The sequence below is a fragment of the Argiope bruennichi genome, chromosome 1 (genome assembly GCF_947563725.1).
Source record: "Argiope bruennichi chromosome 1, qqArgBrue1.1, whole genome shotgun sequence".
In the NCBI taxonomy this organism is placed as follows: Eukaryota; Metazoa; Arthropoda; class Arachnida; order Araneae; family Araneidae; genus Argiope; species Argiope bruennichi.
In genome coordinates this window covers 93,263,924-93,286,560 of record NC_079151.1, presented here as the reverse complement: position 1 = coordinate 93,286,560, position 22,637 = coordinate 93,263,924, and the positions used below count along the sequence as shown (strand labels likewise).

General features: G+C 27.2%; 1 protein-coding gene across 2 annotated transcripts; it reads left to right on the top strand.

Annotated features, from left to right (window-relative positions):
* Positions 1-12,348: 12,348 nt before the first annotated feature.
* Positions 12,349-20,129, top strand: LOC129967996 (homeobox-like protein HDP1). 2 transcript variants are annotated; one of them, XM_056081928.1, is made up of 2 exons: positions 12,349-12,400; positions 18,084-20,129. In XM_056081928.1, the coding sequence occupies exon 2, from the start codon at positions 18,407-18,409 to the stop codon at positions 19,601-19,603; it is 1,197 nt and encodes a 398-aa protein (XP_055937903.1). In that variant the 5' UTR covers positions 12,349-12,400; positions 18,084-18,406; the 3' UTR covers positions 19,604-20,129. The 2 variants fall into 2 exon arrangements, with proteins under 2 accessions (XP_055937903.1, XP_055937904.1); XM_056081929.1 differs by lacking the exon at positions 12,349-12,400 and adding an exon at positions 13,241-13,333.
* The last annotated feature ends 2,508 nt before the right edge of the window (positions 20,130-22,637 follow it).

The window sequence follows — 22,637 nt, the reverse complement described above, 5'->3', positions numbered from 1 at the left end:
GGAAAATAAATGCATTTGTGGAGGAATCGGTACTGTTTACCACTATTTAAAGGAATGTATTGAAATCTCGGTGTTAAGAAAAAATCTGAAAATTATAAATAATGACTTAAGCACAGTACTGATGGTACCACGTAATCTTAAAACTCTGAAGGACATGATGTCAAAAATTGTCAGTTTTTTTACTAACTATTTGAGAGTTTATAGATAAGGAAGGACATTAATTGACCACTTTGACATTCTCTTCGAGGTAATTGGCCACAGTTTGACAAATCGGTCAATGCAAGGATGGACAATGCTTAAGATAGCAGTCGGCCGCAAAAAACCTGTCGATACTGTTACGTTCAGTGGTGGCGGGGTGGTCGGCTGTACGCAAGAAGAAGGAGTTGCTTCACAAGGGGAAAAAAATCTTTGTTTAGAGAATGTCTTCTTATCACGCAAATACTTTAAAATTTATTTTTTAAAAAAATATGCAATATTTTGATATTTCGACAAATTAAAAACAAATTTATAATAATAATTGAATGCTCACAATATCCTCAAAGACAATGAAGCAATTTTAAAGTATTTTAAAATAAAGAGTGCTGATATTACAATATTAGCATATGTAATTGATTTAAAATTATTCTTATTATTCCCATGTTAATGCCCATTTTCTTGCTGACAATAACATGCCAGACTTCTGTCCGCTGTTACCACTTATTCTACCTAAAAGCTTCCTTTTTTTTGTGATGATTGTCTAAAATTGAAATATTGCACTAGTTTAGTACTGCTTTTCAAAACTGCTATGGATTAATATACAACTGCTTTTCAAACATTAACTGCAATAAAAATAATTTATTTCAAGAAATTTGGCATGATTCTGAATGGAAATTAATACGTCTAAATCAATGAAAGCATTATCTAACAGCCACTATAAATAGTCAATAACAACCATGGGATGGATTTAAAACATATGTCCTCTGAAATATGAGCATATTTTGAAAAATAAAATTTACAATGAATTGAATGATAATTTTAAGCTTGGTGAGTCATAAATAATATATGACTTGTATATATGTCACATATTATACTTCTTATATGTCACTTGTCTCACTTATATTATCTCTTGTTATATGTCACATATAAATCCCATAATTTTTGTTAGTATAGATTTCACTTGCTTTTGAGAGTTCTAAATTTACAATTTATGCATGAACTTGTATTATTTCTTTCAAAAAAAATTAAGAGAAATTCTTTTTTTCCCCTTGGTCAAGGCTCTGCTTTATTTTAAGAATGGAAAACATTTTCATTTTACTATTTGTTGGCATTAAGTAAGTATTTTTAAGCAAAGTGAGCATCTTGCACAGTCTAATTTTAGCAAGAGTCTACTTCCATTCTAAAAAGAATGATATTACTTGCTTTATAATATAAATTTATTATTCTATCATATTGTTTTTACTTATGGCACTTGTAGTTGACAAGCTCGCTTGACGAAGTCAGAGATTTTAAGCCGAGATGAGCGTCTCTGGTTTTTCAGTAGCGCTATCTAGGGCCAAGAGTACGACTTAGCTACTCATGCGTCACATTCGCACACCTCACAGATAGAGCACAGATGAAGAACCGCAACCATGCCCGAACCGGGACTCGAACCCTGGACGCCTGGATCACGAGGAAGACGCGCTACCCCTATGCTAGCATGCCGACATTATTCAATCATTTTTCATTAAACTAATTTTAAAAGAATAATCGAAAAAAGATTTTCATATCACATTCATTCCAGCTTTATGAAATTAGTTTAAAAAACGTATTTGCAAACATTATGAATTTCGTTTCTATTATTTTTTCTTAAATTTTTATCACTTAATTTATATTAATGGGCTAAGAAAATAACTGTGTTCAGTTGATTGAAATCATAATAATCCGCTTAATAGTATTATTATCACAAACGCCGCTGGCGTCGAGCCAAAATTAAGTTTTATACTATGCGTAAAATAAAGTTTCTATTTTGAAAATGATAACATCTTTGTAAATATTAATTTTTAGAATGAAAGTAAATGGAGTCAGTGTACTTGTTATATTTGTCTTATGAAAGAACATCATAAAGGTATTTTAAGTAGAGAAATAATTGATGAAATGAAATTCAGATAGACATTGTGATGAACCGGACATTGTCGTTAGAAAATTAAATATAAGGTATGTGCAGTTTTATTGGATTATTTCAGAAATTAAACAAAAAAAAAATCGGTCCAAAAAATAAATTGCTTCTAAACTTGTTCGTTAAGAAGCAATGTCCTATTAGAAGCGACCATCACAAGAGTAGTTCTTAAAAAATTAATTAATTGAATTGAAAAATTAAATCTGATGAGCCCCATAAGAAATAAGTAAAATCCCTTTTCGCCAATTTGGAAAGTATTCATTAAAATGGGCCAAATTAGGTAAAAGAATGTATAGTTTCCTGCTAGAAAATTCGGTTGCCCAGAAATATGAAACGGAATGCAAAAGTTGAAATGGATATATATATATATATATATATATATATATATATATATATATATATATATATATATATATATATATATATAATACTATTTTTCAAATCCTGACGACTAAATAATATGTAACATTATTTTGGTTGTAGCAGAATGCATTTTCGAAGCAGTGAAGAGACTTTGTAGTTTTAATTTCATTTTATTCTCTCTCGAGAGGCAAACATGATTATTTACAAGAAGGCACAGCTCGGCACAAAAGCAGAAGGCAAAAAAAGGGAAGAACAAATGATCACTAATCTTATATAACATAGAATTTCTGGCCAAGCGCCAATTCAATACACGTGGTGACCTTTGACACCTTTTCAAGGGCAACCGAAGATATCACCTTCTCTTGATACGTAGTACTGATGCCGCATTATTTTTACAGAGGAATTAATTAAACCGAAAGTGGAATTGGATCATGAAATAAGAGAATATTTTAGAATGAAGTTACGATGGGCTAAATTAAAATCTTGGAAATTAATTTGGATTAAATTAAGAGTTAAAATATCATTATATATATATATATATATAATCTCTAAAAAATTCAAACTCAAGATTTTGATGAAACTCCTCGTTTCAGATCACTCTGAGTTCGGAAAACACTTTTTTGGAAAATGCTCGTCCATCTGTCTGTGACAAAGATAGCTCAAAAATGCTTTAAGGTAGACGGGTGAAAATTTAATATATAGATTTAAAATTAAACTTTCAGATTTGTGTAAAGTAATCCATCCATCAAATTTTGAGAAAAATCTGTTCAGAGAAAATTTGTCTGTCCAGTTGTTCGAATGTTAACTAACACGATAACTTGAAAACAAAGACAGCTAGACAGATAAAATTTTGTACACAGATTTGACATCTATAGTGTAGATATCCATAAAGTTTTGTTACAAATCCATCAAAAGAATTGACTGTCTGTAGGTCTGTACTTTCAGAACCATGTAAGCGAGATAATTCAGGCAATGACTTAAATATATTAAATAATGTGGGATTTTATGACAGCAAGTGTAATTTTGTGTCAAATTTTTATTTCAATCAGTTAAGAAAAACGTATCTAAAACAACAATTCGACTTTTGGATATTATTAGCGCATGCAAGGTATTAATCGCCAAATAACTCGCCAAGGACGGCACAATAGAATGACGAATTGACGCTAAAAATATCTTATAGCTATTGTATGTGCCATATCATGACAGGTTTATTGGAAATTATGCGAGAAAGTTCTGGGGAGACACTACCGCTGGTTAAACTGGGATGTGAAATTAAGAATTGGCTGGCTTTATGGACCCATATTTAAAAGTATTCATAATGAACATAAGTTAGAAAGCGAAAATAAGTTTTTTGGTCCTATTTTTTAGTGAAGAAACAAGAAAAAACTTATGTGAACAAGTGAAAATTTAGATGGTTATCCATCGATAAGCGAAAATTATTCTAAAGCAATAGAAAATTTAAAATTGCGTTTTGAAAAAGATGAGCATCCTATTGAGTATTACGTTTGTAGGATACCAAATTTAGTTTTAATCAATGGTATGAAAGCTGAAAGAAAATTTAACTTCTTTCATATCTATAATAAATTAGAAACATATTTACGAATTTTAGAATCAATTGGTTTAACATCTGATAAATATTCCGAAATGCTTTTACTTCCCGTTGAGTCTTGCATATCAAATGAAAGTTTTCGAATATAGATACATAGTCCAATTGTAATTTCAAATAATGATTTAAATGATGTCTATGCTAAAAAAAAATTGAAAAATGCGTTGCTTTTTCTAAAATCCAAAATAAGAGAGGAAAGAATTCGTTTGGCTTAAGCAGGATTTATGTAAAGAAAGAGTGCATTGTAAAGAAAGGAAATATATCTCTTTCTGCTCTTCTAACCATGCCACAGATTTATTTTCAGGGGGAGTTGAGAAAAGAAATAGTGTTAATAACTGCAATTTTTGTGCGTAATTTCGCAAAAACAAAGAAAGTTATTTTACAAGAACTTTTGGCTTTGAGGAAAAATAAGAAGTTTTAAACAACAAGAAATGCAGCTTCTCCTGCTGAAAGCCGGGACATAAATCTAAAGCTTGTAAGTCAAACGTATAGTCCTTACTTTGTGATAAAAGACATTGGACTTTGATGTGTCTTGACTTGTCCACAAACAAACTGAAAATTAAGACGCCAAATTTCAAAATGAAGTTAAATGCAATTTATCTAATCATTGTCCGTCGGAAGAAGTTCTTCAAACTTTCCCTAGTGAATACCAAAGTTGAAGGTACTAGTAAATTCTTGTACCCAAGCACCAAGCTTACTAAAGTACTCAAAATTCTTGCTCTTATTAACAGTGATTTATAGGGGCCGTATTTGTTAAAAAAGACAAAAAATTGTATCTAAAACTCATTGAAATTATAAGTGTTATATATCCACTATTTGTAGATCAATAAAAAAAATTTTTAAAAACTATTATATAAAAAGAATTCAAATCCTGGATTTTTCTGTTTTTTTGATATTAAAGTTTTTGATCAATCAGTTATCTGCTGAAATGTACTTCGAATCAAGAAAGGAATCTGAGAAATAAAGCTGAAAGAAATGAATAAAAGAAAAATCAAGGAAAAGATTGCTCGCATTGAAGTATTAATAAAGGCGAATTTTTGTAGACTGTTATGCTCAAGAAGTATATATGTAACAAATGTGAATCAGTCGCATATGAAACAAAAATAGGCTAGTTGATCATGGGTAAAATCCCTAGTAAAAAAGACTATAATTCTGCTAATATTGAGACTTTAATGTTTTCAGTTTTCTCAGGTAAAAAACATAAAACTCAAATTAGTATATATTGAATAAATTATGTTTACATTTTCAAATTATGAAATATAAAAGGTATACATATCTTTGCCGGCGTCCTGGCATAGGGGTAGCGCGTCTTCCCCGTGATCTGGGCGTCCCGGGTTCGAGTCCCGGTTTGGGCATGGTTGTTCTAGCTGTGAGATGTGTGAATGTGCCCTCCTGTAAAAAGGGGTTGTGCAAGCGAATGAGTGATGCGTGAGTAGCAAAGTCGTACTCTTGGCCCTAGTTGGCGCTGCTATAAAAAATAAGAGACGTCCCCCTCAGGCTTAAATCGCTGTCTTCGTAACAGCGGGCTTGTCAGTGGCAAGTGCCATAAGAAACAAACAAACAATACATATCTTTTTCAAATCTATGCGACTTATGTATCAGTTATTTCATTTTAATTTGTAAAATTCATTAAAGGAAAACAAACAAGATTGCACTTTCATATTTTTTATTTACACATTACAAAAAAAATATAGATAAAATATATATGATAATTATTTGAAAAAAATATGATCAAATGGATGTTTCAATATACTCACTTTTTCCAAAAAACTATTTACTATTTATCAACATTTATTTTTCTAGACACTTAGAAAAAATATAAAGAATGTTAATGTAAATTATGAAATCAATTTTATTCAACAGAAACATTCTAGATGCTAAACAACAGGGTTTTTTTTATCACCAATAAAAACATTATGTTGAACAATATACTTTTAAAGCAGAACACTCATGAAATTGTTTTAATGCTAAAGTTACATTGATAAAAATTACTCTGAATGAATATCATAAAATAAAACAAAAACATACATTACAGAATATTTAATAAACAAGAATAAGATCATGATATATATATATATATATATATATATATATATATATATATATATATATATAGAGAGAGAGAGAGAGAGAGAGAGAGAGAGAGAGCGAAGTTAAATAGAATATAAAGAGGAGTTGGAAGAAAAACTTTTATGCTTTTACAGAATTTTATAATTCAAATTTAATATGTTAAATAAATAGAAAAAAAAAAGAAAAGTGAAACATGCATGTAGCAATGAAGTTGGGAATAAAAATTATATAATAAATGCTGATATGGAAATTGATTTTCAATGAAAAGACCTTTATTTATTAAAACAGAAATCACTGAGGTGCGCAATGTTATAACAGGATATTTTGATAACAGTCAATTTCAGTTTAAATACAATAAACTATTAACATTTCATTTTTAACAATAGAAAAGTTGTTTGACATAAATTCACTTTGAATCCATCACAAATCTGCAAATGTAATTAGAAAACTAGTAATATTCACTTCCACCTAAGTTTAGCATTATAGTAGTTGTTATTTTTGCAACAGGAGTTTGTTTACTTACATTAATTAAATTTAGATAAGATTTTGTAAAAAAAAAATTGCATTGTAATATTCATGTAAACATTTTAAAACCTTCTAAGCATATTCAAAATTATTAGAAATTTCATCAAATATGAATAAAGTAAATTAGAAATGCACTCACGATTTTGTTTGATTGTTTTTGACGGCAAATCACTTACCGATTTCTTTTTCTTCGAAGAGTTTTTCTGACAAATTACTGGAACAGCTATATTTAATAAATGGAAATCACTGAATGAATTCTTCAAAATGATCGGAGCATATCACAGACTTCGAAGTCTTGAAAAAATCTATACCAAAGCTATCAACCCAAGTCAGAATTGTTGAAAGGAAAATCATGACAGTCACTCATGTGTTTCGCGTGAAAGCATGCATCCCTCAACACACCAGTATTTCTGCTTTTAACACATAATAAGAGGAAAGAAAATGACTCAAAAATTATAACTTCAAATGTAAACAAAAAATCCGCTTCATACTTGGCGGAGAACGTTAATGGCAGACTGATCAACGAAAGCGGTGCGGATGAAACTTAAATGCCATGCGCAAGAAGTACATGACATGTGACTTTTACGTCACATGAATTGACTCCATTGGAAGTAAATGCATTTTTATGAAGACAGCGGATGGAAATGATGTATAAGGGAGATACACGGTCAAGTTACTTTAGACAAAAGCAAAGAAATTTTATTTGACAATAGATCCATATCTAAGGAAAAGAGTTTCCAAATTTCTAAAAGCTTAAGAATAAAGGGGGAATTTATACTTTATGGGGCTGTTTTCGAAGAGTAGCTTGAAGAAAATATCATTGGAAAAGTTTGCAAAAGTAAAATAGCAAATGCAAGCTCTATTTGCCTCCTAGATGTGTTTCTAAGAATAATTCAACTACCAAAGTTAAGTTCAATGTTTGATACTTCTTATTGAATCAAAACGGCTCTATACTTAAATCTGCAGAAAAGTGATCATGTTTAATAGAACAAATCCCACCTATTTTACTGAAATTCCTACAAAATTGTTGGAATTGTTTCCAACATTAAAATGATATTTCTTCAAATTTCTACTTCAAGACAAAACTAAGATGTTTTAAATTTTTTTAATAGGAAAAGAATTAGAATACATTCATTAATAACTGACTAGAAGATATAAGAAAGTTATCTTCTAAGGAAGCTTGGAAACATATTCTTGGTACTTATAATCCTGCAGATCTCCCATCCCATGCCTGTTCAATTAAAGAATTTCTGAAATAAGGATGGTGGGAGGTCCACAGTGGTTTCAGAAGAAGAATGGTTCGCAAGTGACTCTCAATGTCGTCTTGAAGAAAAATTTAAAGAAGTAAAGAAAGGTAGTTATTTTTCATCAGTAATTCAATATACCTGCATAAAGGATGATATTTTCACAGAATCTCAAAATGTACGAAAATTTTGAGATTCTTTATTCAGAGGCTACGATCTGTGGAAAATTGCCAATATCCAGATAGTAAGAACAAAGGTCATTTAACTGTCTAAGAATTGGATACAGCAGAAAATCAACTCCCGAAAATATGCTACAAGAAACGAAGAAGTGGAATCTAAATTTAAAGCTCCATTAGAACTCTGAATGTTCACTGATTCTTATGAATAGATTAGATTTAAAACCAGAATTACTTGAATAGGTGATGCAGAAAATTTTAATATGTCCTTTAGGCTTACCTTTAGATCATCCATTAGTGGAAAGATGAATTTTTGAGTATTATTTGAATTCTTACCATAACGGAATTCAAATTGTTCTAGCAGAGAAACATTTTGGCCATTATGGGAGAACGATTGTTCAAAGAGAGTAATTGGAATATGGGCAATGTAAAAAATGCACAACAAAAAAACCGAAGAGATTCCTACTTTACTACCAGAAGTAGAAATGTAAGGGAAGCGCTAGTATTTAAGATTAGGGATGAACGAATATTTTACAAGCGGTTATTACGTAACCAATATCAAAAAGTCACAAATACAAGGGATCAATACTTTTCAAAGAGGGGTGTGATTCAAATCCTTGATACGATTTTATTGATGATATTTCGATTACAGATTTTGGATCACGATAGAAAGTAACAATCGATACGATATCACTGAAATTTGACGGAGCGGTGACTTCACTGGAAAGTAACAATCGATACGATCTGTCCAATGGAAGCTCTCGAAAGAAATCTGCGATTGGATTGAAAAGTGAACGGACGGGTTATTGGAATTATCGTATCGTATCATTGAATTGCATATCACTGAAATTTATCGGAGCGGTGATTTCACCGGAAAGTGCGAGGCTTCACTAGAAAATGCGAAGTCACCGTTCCACTTTACGGGAGTGACCGATATTCGTATTTGATGATGCACTATTCCATACAGATCACTTTTAATTGCTCGTGACATGATTGACTTTGATTGCATGTATTCTGTTTACTGCTGGCGCCATCTATTGGTAGAATATAGGACTAAATTAAACATTTTAAAGAAATGACATATATTTTTAACTCACTTTTCCAGAAAATGTTTCACTCTAATAAATAAATTAAATAAATAGTTTTGAGAAAAAAAATAAAATTTAAGAAGTAAGCTGAAACAGATTAATTAATTCAATCACACGTTAATTAAATTAGTAAATTAATTATTAATTACAATTAATAAATTTTATATTTAATATTAAGTAATAATTTTTAATTAATAATATGACTGAAATAACAGATATTTGGAACGCATATTTAAAAATAACAATAGCAATATTATTTGTTATTCAAAAAATCGTGGATTATGCATCTCTACTTTTCAAAGAGGGGTATGATTCAAATCCTTGATAGGGATGACGAAGTGGGTTGAAAAGTGAACGAACCGGTTATTCTTGGAATTATCGTATCATTGAATTGCATATCACTGAAATTTATCGGAACGGTGACTTCACTGGAAAGTGTGAAGTCACCACTCCAATTCATGGGAGTGACATTGACTCTCCGATATTCGCATTTGACGATGCACTATTCCCTAAAGATCGTTTTTAATTGCTTGTCACATGACTGCATATATTCTGTTTACTGCTGGCGCCATCTATTGGTAGAACATAGAACTAAAGTAAACATTTTAAAGAAATTACATATATTTTTAATTCAAATTTTTCAGAAAATGGTTTATTCCAATAAAGAAATTAAATAAATATTTTTGAAAAATCAAGTTTAAGAAGTAAGCTGAAATAGATAAATTAACTCAATCACACATTACTTAAATTAGTAAATTAAGTATTAATTACAATTAATAAATTTTATATTTAATACTAATTAATAATTTTTAATTAATAATGTGATTGAAATAACAGATATTTGGAACAAATACTTAAAAATAATAATAGCAAAATTATTTGTTATTCAAAAAATCGTGGATTATGAATTTCTATTTAAGATTGCAGACATGGATCTGGCTAGTATAATTCATTTAACAGATGAGAAAAAAATAAACACCTGGATACTGCTTGTAAATCTTTCCATTAACAGATTTCTTGTAGGATTTTTTTAAAAAAAATCATTGGTAGACGTTGATGCTCCAAAACTAATTACATTGACAATAAAGCCAAATTTAGTGATGAAGATCAGCTCCCTTCACTGGGAAAAGATTGTAAATGACACTTCTGCCTTAAGAATCTAGTGGAAATTTATCCCTCCCCCCAACAATTGCTTGTTAAGTTATTTTAGTAATGAAGAAGTTTTAGTAAACAAATAATGAAGAAGCTTTAAAGAGGAATTTTAGGAAAAGTTTATAAAGAAGAGATATTTATCATATTTTGTGAACGTTGGAGCTACAGTTAATCAGAATAAATAAAGTGAAAAAAAATGTATACAAAAAAATTATATAACCAAAATGTGTTTTTTTTTTTTCAGTTTTAAGATAATAAAAAGTCATTTTTATGAAATAAATTTTGGAAGATATGGCCATCTATTTCCCTAGATAAGTTATAGCGATTATCCATTAGGCAATAATTAAGCCTGCTTTCACACTAAAGTAGTCTTTATTTGATTCCTATTTCTTGATTTCTTTTACAATTCCTTTCCTCTGAGTGAACTGAGTTTTTAGTGAGCGCTGTTCAAGGTATTCCTAGTAGCATTTTGTCGCTTCATTAATTAACAAAGCTTTGATTTAAGTGCAGGTGTGAAAGCGCTGAATGAAGCAATTTGAAACGGTCGTATAGTATTTATTTATTATTAATGGTTGTCATTAATAATATATAATATGAGCGATTTCTGTGCCATGTACGTTAGCGTTTTATATATATCTAGATTTTTATTCGTTTTACCTGAAATGATGATGCAACCCAGTTACAATTTTTGAAATCATCTTTTTAATTCTTCGTAGTGATTTATGAAACATCAGGTTTTTATTGAAATGTTTTGATTTCCCTTTATTTTTTTAAAGTAAAATAAAGCGATGTTAGATGATGAAATAAGAGTAAACAAAAGAAATTAAAAAAAAAACTAATAAGCATTAAAAATTTTGCTTTTGAAATAGTTTTCTTTCGAAATTTAATTATAAATAGAACATGCCGAAAATATTAAAATTTTCATAAGAAAAACAAACTATTAAAATAGTCTATGCATTTAAAAGCTATTATTTTTGAATCAACTTTCAAAATTTATTCTAATAGCAAATATTAGTTATGAATGAAATCGTTACCTCTTTGACTTCACACAACTGTCTTAGGTTGAAACTGTTGAAAAATAAATTTAAAGAACAATCCAAAATTAGATGTGGATGTACACGATATTCCTGACGGTATTCTTCAATGGCCTCGCTGATCCACTGGCCAAAATGTCACCTATTAAGTGGAAGGTTCCGAGTTCAAATCTTCAGGTGAATAGAATGCGAAACGTCGGCACATATCGGATAAAAAGTATCTAGGAAATGTGATTAATTATTTGACATTTTTCCCATATTCGAATGACTATTTGGAATTTTGTCAATACTTATAGTAGTGAAAATTAATTTGACAAATATCGGGAAAACTATATTGTTCGATATATGCAATGCCAATATTCAGCAGCATAACAAAATTCATATTTTATAATTTTCAATAATATTAAATAATACTGTACATTGTTAGTTTTTCAAATTTTACAATATTCTACCATAATGAGTGCTACTTAAGTGAGGTGCCATCTAATGAAGGAGCAAAAAGCAAAGAACAGCCTTGTCCACAGTACAATATATGTCGATGTATGATGCTATCGAAGAAGTGTAAAACTTTTTGCCTAACATCCTAAATGATCACAGCTCTGCGAACACCCAAGTAGCTATTGTCTTAGCCCGAAACCACACTACATAAAAGCAAAACAAAATAAACGTACAGAATTGGGACAGTTTCCCTTCGTGAAAAGGTTAAAGAAAAAGATTTAGTAAGGTTTGCACAAGTGCAATGCAATTTGAATATTTCTGGCATGCTTGCGAAAAGTGTTAACTAGACAGCTACCTGTCGAAACCAATTTAAAAGAAGCTAAATTCGTTTAACGAATCCAATTTTTAGGAAGTGTTGCAGAAGTGCAATAGTAAATTTGTTAGAATGAAATGTACAAATTGAGGAATATTATATCTATCATTGCATGGCAACAGTTAATTTTTTTTATACTGTTGGCATCATACTCTCTTCCTCATTCTTCTTTTTCGGCTGTTTTCCTTTCAAATGGGGTAAAGTATAATTGTTTTCATTTTTTTTTTTATCATAAAGTATTATATTTTTACTATTCTAAACTCTTTTTAAAAGGTCTGTTGAATAAATGATCAGTATATATCGTGGATTGGAAACTTATTTTGGAGTTTGGGAATGCAGTGTGAGTTATTAGACAAGACAAACACGAAATGCCATTCATTTATTCTCACCAACAAAATGTAAAAATTTTCAAATGAATTAAATAGAATCTAGGCATTAAATGGGAATTAATTATAAACTGGCTGTATAATTTCCTGTGACATTTCATTTCATTCTATCGATATTAATATTTTGTCAAATATTAGAATAATTAATTTTAATAAAATACTAGATACATCTTTAAAGCTAATTATGTCATTTTGAATTGTCTAGAGACAGTCTGATAAGCACTATTAGGAGTTTGTGCTTTCATTTTGTTTTTGTAGGTGGTGAAATAATTTCGGTAATTTCACCATATGGTGCAAACAATTCATGTGCCAAATGAGCTTTGCTCATATGATTTTCTTATATAATGTGCTTCTTTCAAATCTAAACTGGATGTGATACTGCAGTATAAGAAGATGTACTGTTAGTTGACATACAAACATAAATGAGTATAATATGATTTCTATGTCACTATTAATTTTTACTACTTTTGGGATTTTCTTTCTAGAAACAGTCAAAGCATTGTAATTTAATACCCATTTTTTTTCTATTTTTATATTACTAATATAATATTCGAATTTTATAAGACAAGAGTTAATGTTAATGCACATGTACGTCAAAGGCGTGCCAGGCATCCAGAAATCATCCGCCGCTACAAAAAAATTTTGGAAACTATTTTTAAAGTTGCAAAAGAAGAAAAAGAAAAAAAAAAAGTCGCGATTACAGTTGAAGAGAAATGGAAAGAATAAAAAAAAAGTTTAATTTCGGTAATTATACATTAATCTTTAGTCTAGCTTTTCATAATAGAGAAATGCAAGTTATGTCTAAGAATGTTATCTTAATTCTGTTGTTGAATAATGTCTATAGCTGAGTCACATTTCTGTAGGAATAATTAGTTTTTATGTTCATATTTATTTCCTGCCACGAGCCAATTCCTATTAAGTTGAATATGCATTTAATTCATAAATTATACATTTAAGTATTTAAGTGAAATATTGTGGATGATCTAAAAAGCATAGAAGAATAAGAATAAAATGAATTATTAATACATTACACTTCTCTATTTATTATGATATTGTTTATTTAGAATTTTAAAAATATACATCGTATTGAATTTTGTTTATTAACAGTAATGATTAAATTTATTCATTCTTATATATATATTATATGAAATAATATTTATCCTAATTAATTTCCTATTTTTTAAATCTTAGATTAGTGCATATTAATTACTTTATTGTAAAATTTTCTTTGTTTTAATCCAAATACCAATTTTTTACTCTCATAAAATACTCTAAAAAGTTGATGACCATTGCAATTCTCGCCTTCCAAGCAAAGGGGACAAAAAATCCTTAATGCCTTAGGCATCTCTTCCAAAATTCCTTTTTCTAAATTGACTTGTTTCAAGGAAATCTTTGGGAATCTCTTAGTAAGAGCACTAATGGAAAAACTTTTTACAGACTTTCTTCTCGGTATAGATAGATGCATGGCATTGCCTTTCCCCATGTAAAAATCATCCACTCTTGTGAGAAAAATAAATTGAAATTTATTCCAAATTTGCTTTCTTCTCTGCAAAATTATGTTACATATATATATTTAAAATTCTGCAGATAAATATTCTTAAGATTCAAGAAATTTGATTCATGAAATTTTAGTTTGCCCACTTTATACTTTTCTGACCTTGAAACTATTACATCAAAATTATTTGACATTCAGAAGTTTAAAAGAGTTCAGCTCTAATATAGTTAATGTCTTAATATTGGTGTTTAAATTTCAGAAATTGTTCTCAGTTATTAATTTTTTAAACTGAAATAAAAGCAACTTAATCCTTATTTAGAATCATAGAAACAAAATACATAATTTTTTTTTTTCTAAATGCATTTTGATGCCACGGGAAATATATATATAAATGCAATGTGATGCTTTAAGAAGTAACTGGAGACTTTTAACTTTAATTCTCTTTTGGCTCCTTGCTGAGCTGAGGTTAGAAATATGTGTGATGCTAAGCTGATAATTATCCATTGAAAGAAGAAAAATTCACCATGAATTTGCAAGGAATTTATGACATCATTGTGTGAACAAAGAAAACAAACAAACAAACTTATAATTAAAGAAAAATGACATCTTGACTGTTCTCATTTTAAATTTGGAAAAAATGTTCTATTTATCATTTTATGAGAAACTAAATATCTCGTTTATGCAAAATAGTTTTCAAAAAAATTAATGGAAAAAAAGAGTTTAATAATCAAGTTCAATCAGCTTGTAAAAAAAATCATTATTTTTTCGTTATTGATTATAATGATACTTTTTTTTAATATACAAAATATGTACATATCAACATTGTGTAATGGATCATGTTTTTTACTTATCTTTACATTTAATACAATTCAAGTTACTAAATATGTTTATAATTTTATTGAATGTAGTTAAAATAGGATTGTGATATTTTGATGAAATTTGTGATATTCTGAATTTTAATCTGCCAATATATATATATAATATTAACATGTCTGTAGCTCTCATTATGTTTGAATTTTCTATAAAAGAATTTAATATTTCTATGGATGTTCGTAGTTGAAGTCATCAAGTATAAATTTATATTTCATCACATATTATTTGAAACTTTAAAAATATATTAATGTACTTTTTTTAAAACTAATGTTATCAAGATTTTTTTTTTTTTTGTTAACTTGTATGAAACATGCATATAAATTGGAAATTATTAGTATGCTAAATATATATTATTATAAATAATTCTTTTGGTTCCTTCCACCTTAATTATATATATAAAAAAAAAGCTTGTTTAACATATCAGTTTTACTTTTTACTTTCATTTTTATCCTCATTAAATTGCTACTTAAATTTTGTGCAAATAAGGAAATTTACTTTAGAATGAAATCTTTTCTCTTTTACTTTTTTATAAAACTTTTAATATAATTTGTCTTCTAGCCACAAATTATTATTCTGGTTATGAATGTCTGGAATTTTTACGCATAAAAGATTTGGTCATCCCAAATTTTAGGTTTTTTTTAAAAATGGCTCTCAGTTTCTTATATAAAAGTAATGTTTTTATAAAAAATGCAAAACTGAACATTAGGAACTAAACAAAATTAACTAATAGATTGTTAAATGTTCTGTTAAATCAAGTTACTTAAAAATTTAAATTGTAATAAAATCTTTAATAATCAATAATAGATTTTATTATATTTTTTGTTCCTTAATATTTTAAATTCATATTGGCAAATGCAAAATATTTGGAAAAGTTTCTTATTTGCATGTTATATTAAGAACTTTCAGAAGTTTCGTGGAAAAGTGCAGGAAGTAATCGATAGCCTTTAGTTTAATACTTAGCATTTGTTCTTGGTAATTCTGGGATTTTTACGATTATGCAATTTTAAAACATTAATTAAAAACCTCGGAAGACTATTTCTTTTTTAAATTTAACTATACAGAGTAATATCAAAATTTATATTACATTGCAAATTTGCAGCTAACCTTTGTGAAAATATTATATATGTTAAGATGAGTAATTGAATAAAAGTTAAATAATTTTGAATTTAAAAAAATATGATCCCATGATTTAAAATTGTATCTTTTTTTTTATTGGATTGTTATTGAAAAATTAGTTATTGAACTATGTTAATTTTTTTATGGTTTAGATTTTTCTACAACAGTTAATATGCTGTATGATGATAAGGAATAGGGGATTATGCTAGCTTTATCTGATTAAAATAGTCCTTTGAATTCTTTTTATAAATGTATTAAAACATAACATAACTTATAATTTTAGAAAGTAATTAAAACTGTGATTTTTATTTTTATTCTTTTATTTACTTGTATTGTTTAAAATAATATACAAGAACAATTTAACTCGACAATACATGCAAAGATCTTTTTGATCCCATCTTTTTTGTTTTGATTAGAAATTTCGAATTTATAAAAGCTTATACCTTTATTTGGTACACCGTCATGAGGGAGCTAGAAGAAGATCAGAATTATAAAAACAAATTATTCTTTTTTTATAGGTGGGTTGGGGTCAAAGTGACCCCTGTATGTGCTAGAATTTCAGATTCTTTTAACATTATTTTAACATACGAACGTGGGCAGCAGAAATCTTGGAAAAATTCCTACTGATAGACAGAATGATGATAGCTCAGATTTGTATATTGATAGATGTATATTATATAATATACATCAGTATATCATATATATAATATACATACATATATAAATCCTATACATCTTACTCAGATATATTGATGAAATCTTGGAAAGTGGTCCTGGCAAAGAATTAAAACAAAACACAGATTCCAAATACTCTAAAAAATTTGTGATTGAATGTTTTCTTACTTGTAAAAAAGTCCAAATCCTTATATAAAATAAATCTATTTTATATTTTAAAGTATATTCGTACAATGTGAATAAAATGTCTTGAATTTTATGTTAGAAATAAATTTTACTCTAAATGAGGAATTATAAAAGTGTTTTTTGAGTAATGTATAAAAATGAAAAACAAAAGTTATGAATCTTCAGTGGTATGCTTAAACTTCTTTTTCTTTTTAAATTTCAAATGTAGACTATTTGTAAAATAGTTTTTCTTTCTTTCAATATTTTTTTACAAAATAAAAGGGGCACTTATATTAAAAATGAGTTTTATATGAATACAATTAGAAAAAAGAATATTAATACAGAAAAAATATGGAAAAAAGGGTTTCAGTTCTATTTTGGTTTTCTTTATAAAAATCTCATTTGTATCTTAAGTAGAACAAACATTTACATGATAAATATTCAGATATTCTGGACATATTTTATTTGTATAGAAATAGTAATAAGAATAAGTAGCTAATAATCTGGGTTCAAAATGACCTTGCGGATGTGCTAATGTTCCAAAATTGGGTGCATGTGGATGGGGTTAAAACAATATATTTTGAACTTTGGAAATAAAATCTAGTTCTCATTCATTACAGATGACAATCAGTTGAACATTATTTCCCAGAAAAGAAATGAGCAATATTTCAAAATAATTATCATTTTGATTGATATATATTTTTGATTTGCAGCAGTTGGACAGTTTATTCTGATGTTATGCAACAGTTGAGTTTGTTTTGAAATTATGGTTCATCACTGAAGAGAAAATTCTCTATTTAAGAAATTTTGGTTTGATGGAAATTTAAATTCTAATTTTTGTGTTAAATCATTAAAAATATTTTATCTCCCATCTGTTGGAGGAAAGAGAGTTCCAATCAAATTATAACTTTTTAAAAAAAGAAATAGGAAAATATTTGTAGCAATTTTTCTGATATTAGTAGATGATCCATAATTTTTTTAATTCTCCGATATTCTTTTACTTGAATGCATTTTTGCGACACTCAAATAACTGTTGGAATCAAATGGTGAATAATTATTTTTAATATGCATTCTTAATATCTTTTTAATTAAAATTTGTTTGTTTAGTTTTCTTTTCAGAAAATTTTTATCTTTGATTTATTGAATTGTGAATTTTATTTATCTTTATAGGTTTTGTTATATGATGACTTCTGGATGAAATGAATGTAGTTTTCATATCTGATTCATATTAGATCATTACAGAGCTTGCTGTTTTTGTATTTTCATTTCTGTTATCAAAGGTCAGAGGTACCACATTTGAAAGATATTGCTGTAAATTAAATGTTCAAGAATTTTTTTGAAGCTGAATCTGATGAAAGTAAATTTTGTTTTGTGCATTCTCTTTTTCCTTCACTCCAACAAAACTGATTGATAAACATGCTATTAATAAAAATAAGAAATTCATAGATTCAACAATAAGAAATTCATTCTACCATGAAAATGCTGCTTATCCTATGGTAAGAGATGAAACTGAAAGTTTCATTTTGGTAGCAAAAAATGTTAATCAGTGTCGTAAAAGATATTGTTCTGTTTATTTAGATCCTACTACTTTTTCAACAAAAGTCAGTGAATCTCCAAATATGGATGAAGTTTCTGCAATCAATGAATCTATGGAAGTTAAAGAATTTCCGATTTTCAAGGATGTTTATGTGGTTATTAAAAGATTAAAAGCTCATGAAATTCCAAATATCAATAATGATGATATTTCTGTTATTAATGAAACTTCAGAAGTTGGTGAATCTCCAAATATGGATGAAGTTTCTGCAATCAATGAATCTATGGAAATTAAAGAATTTCCAGTTTTCAAGGATGTTTATGTGGTTATTAAAAGATTAAAAGCTCATGAAATTCCAAATATAAATAATGATGATATTTCTGTTATTAATGAACCTTCAGAAGTTGGTGAATCTCCAAATATGGATGAAGTTTCTGCAATCAATGAATCTATGGAAATTAAAGAATTTCCAGTTTTCAAGGATGTTTATGTGGTTATTAAAAGATTAAAAGCTCATGAAATTCCAAATATAAATAATGATGATGATGTTTCTGTTATTAATGAAACTTTAGAAGTCGGTGAATCTTCAAATATGGATGAAGTTTCTGCAATCAATGAATCTATGGAAATTAAAGAATTTCCAGTTTTCAAGGATGTTTACGTGGTTATTAAAAAGTTAAAAGCTCATGAAATTGCGAATATAAATAATAATGATGATGTTTCTGTTATTAATGAAACTTTAGAAGTCGGTGAATCTTCAAATATGGATGAAGTTTCTGCAATCAATAAATCTATGGAAATTAAAGAATTTCCAATTTTCAAGGATCTTTATGTGGTTATTAAAAAATTAAAAGCTCTTGAAATTGCGAATATCTATAATAATAATGATGTTTCTGTTACTAATGAAACTTTAGAAGTTGATGAAATTCCAAATACAGATCATATTAATGTTTCTGTAAGTGATGAAATAATAGATGTACCTTTGAGAGCAATACCATGCTGTATTGTTTTAGAAGACATCAAAAGCAAACTTTCTGCTGAGGAATATTTAAATTATTTTATTCATAGAGAAAAAAAATCTATAAAAAGTCGAAATAAAGTTTCGAAATTGAAAAGGAAAAAATATCTAAAGAGAAGAAAAGGTAGGCGGTTTTGAAAGATAAAGAAACCATTGAAGAATGTGAAAAAGATCTTCAAACAAGCAATTTGAATGTAATTTCATTTTTTTTTTCTCCCATGAGATATTTTTGAAATTTCTAATGAAATTTCATGCACTCTCTTTAGAGAAAATCAGCATATATGCAATACATCTAGTTATGTTACATAAGTATTCTTTAGGTAATTTTAAAATTGATATTGCTTTGTTTTGGAAAAACAGTTAAAAATAAGAATACAATATGATTTAAGAAATCTGTTGATCAAAGCATGATATCATAAATAAATATAACAGATATAAAGTTGATAAGAATTTTGTCTCAAATTCATATTTAATAAACTAAAACATTTTTTTTTTTTTTTTTTTTGGAGGATTCAGGGTATTTCAACATTAGATCTAATATATATATATAATGGTTTTTCTTTGTGCTACAAAAAAAAAAAATGAAACTATAGATAATTAGATTAACATAATTTCCATTCTTAAATATTTTCAATATCACAAATCGATTTTTAGAGATAATAAATTTTACCGCCACCTTTTTCCTTTTCTGTGGGAAAAGAAAAAAAGCTAATTTCTGTAATATTTGTGAAAAAAAAAAAAAAAAAATTAAATTATTCATGAACTCTAAGAAACATTATCTTTACAAGTTCATAAATTAAATTTCCATTAAAAATGACATTTAAAAAATGTTTTTTGTCATTTTTATCTTTCATGTATTTATTATTTTCATTTTAAAATAATTCATTATTTTCATCTAGAATTGTAATAAATGACTTAAAAAATGCATAACATTCTAGAAAATAAAGCTTAATGTATAAAAATTGTTTATATAAGATATGTTTTAATTTTATTTTCTGCTTGTCATATATTTATGTTTTTATTTATATGTAATTGTCTATAACTATTGAAAATTTCAAAATATTTTGTTTCAAGGTGCAATTTAGCTTATTATTTAAATTGCTTTGCATATAATATTAAAGTCCTAACATAATGTATCATATTTTTACTTCATTAGAATGAGGAAAAATTCATTTATATCATTTTTAAGTTAGACATTTTAAAATGTATTGAAAACCAGGAAGTGATTATTGTTTATGTTAAACCTATAAGCAGCTCAATAGAATCCTTATCTATTAAAAAACTACCTAGGAATTTCAGTTTTAAGGTATTCAGATTTTTTATTGTAAACTATAAATTAATTTTTTTAAAAAAAAATTAACTTCTGAATTATGTTGCCAAATAGAAATTGTATATTTTACATCATATGTGTATTATAATGTTAAAAAATAGTCTAAGAAATTTTGCAAGGGAAATTTTCATGTAATTATATTCTTCTTTATAAAATTTCACTATTGACAAATCTTTTTTTCTCCCTTCATTTTATTCCATTATTGCTCTCCATCTTTTGGTACTAGTTTTAAGTGTTAGAATATAGGAAATAGAAGCATTATTACACTAGCCACTTTTGAATATTAAATTATATTAATACTCAATATTCTTATTTTAATATTATGAATTTTAAAGAAAAAGAAAATATAACATTTGATATTCTTAGAATAAGACAAATTAAAAAAGAAAACATGAGATGAATGAATTAAACATTCATAATTAAATCATGAAGAGTTTGCAAAGGAAGTAAATAAAACTTCCATTTGGAACATAATTCGTGTTGATAAGTGAAATTTCACATAGCTTGATAGGTTCCTTTCTTGTGTTTCTTTGCAGTATTGTAATTTTTTAAAAATCAAAGTTTTAAAAATATAGCAAAGACAAGAGCTTGAATTTAAAAATGTTTGTTAATTATAGGAAATAAGAGTATTCATTAAAAAATCTTTCCAAAAAAATTTAGAATTTTGCTGTTATAAAAATATTTATTTAATTCAAGCATTAAATTAATATTTCATATTAATGTTGTTTCTAAAAAAATGTTTTTGACCTGTCAACACCAACTGAATTTAGCTTAGTTTTCATTGAATTTCTTTTAAATTATGTTAAAAAATCAATATGAATGAACTGTGAAATAAAATAAAAACCTGAAAATTTTTTCAAATAAAAAAAATTAGTGAAAAATTATACAATTCTTTTTTGTAGATATTTTTCAAAAGAATTTAGCATTATAGTAAATTATCAGATCATTAATTTTTTTGAATTTCTCCTATTTATTTAAAAATGAATTTTAAAAAATAATGTGTTTACTTCAAAATCAGAATGAGTGGCATATGCTGTCCAAATGCTAATATACCGTACTAATTTCTTAGACAAAGGAATAAGGAAGTAATGGAATATGCCCTGTTTAGCCTGTAAAATGTAACTGCCCTATAAATAGTTAGGCTATAAATCTTAATTTGAAGATAAAGATTTAAATTATAAGTCTTTTTCATATTTAATAACTGATTTTGTCTTTTTATTTGTTATAAATTTATTCATCCTTTGAAAAATTATCATTTTGTATTAAAAAAAATAATGGATGATAAATTTTCTCAATTTGAAAGAAATTTAAGAAAATTAATTTAATTCTGATGTTTCTTTTAAAAATATTTAAACTCTTTCAAGCAGAAAGTCAAGTATCAAGAATTTTAAGAAAAACTTAACTACAGTTTACGAAAGCCTTATTTTATTTTGTAATTGAATGCTATGTGATAAATTTTCATTAATAGATTTATTGAAATATTATTAGATACATATATGAAAATAAGGCCCTTAAATAGAAAACATCTCATGTTCAAATATGTTAATGTCAAAGTTTTACAGAATTCATGTCCTACAGTTTATATATTATAAATCAAAGCTCATCTCTCTCTCTTAATCCTTTTTTCCTAAAATATAGTCTGTCATTATATAAGTTGTCAATACTGTGCATGAATTAGATTCTAGATGTTTATGTCATGTATTTCAAAGTCTGTCTGATACTGTTCCTAATTTTCATTCATGTTCTTTTTAATTTTTTAATGTTTCTGCATAATTTTCTAGTGTAATATCATTATGTATAAAATAAATACTTGTGATGTTTTGCAGCGCTAACAGTATTGTA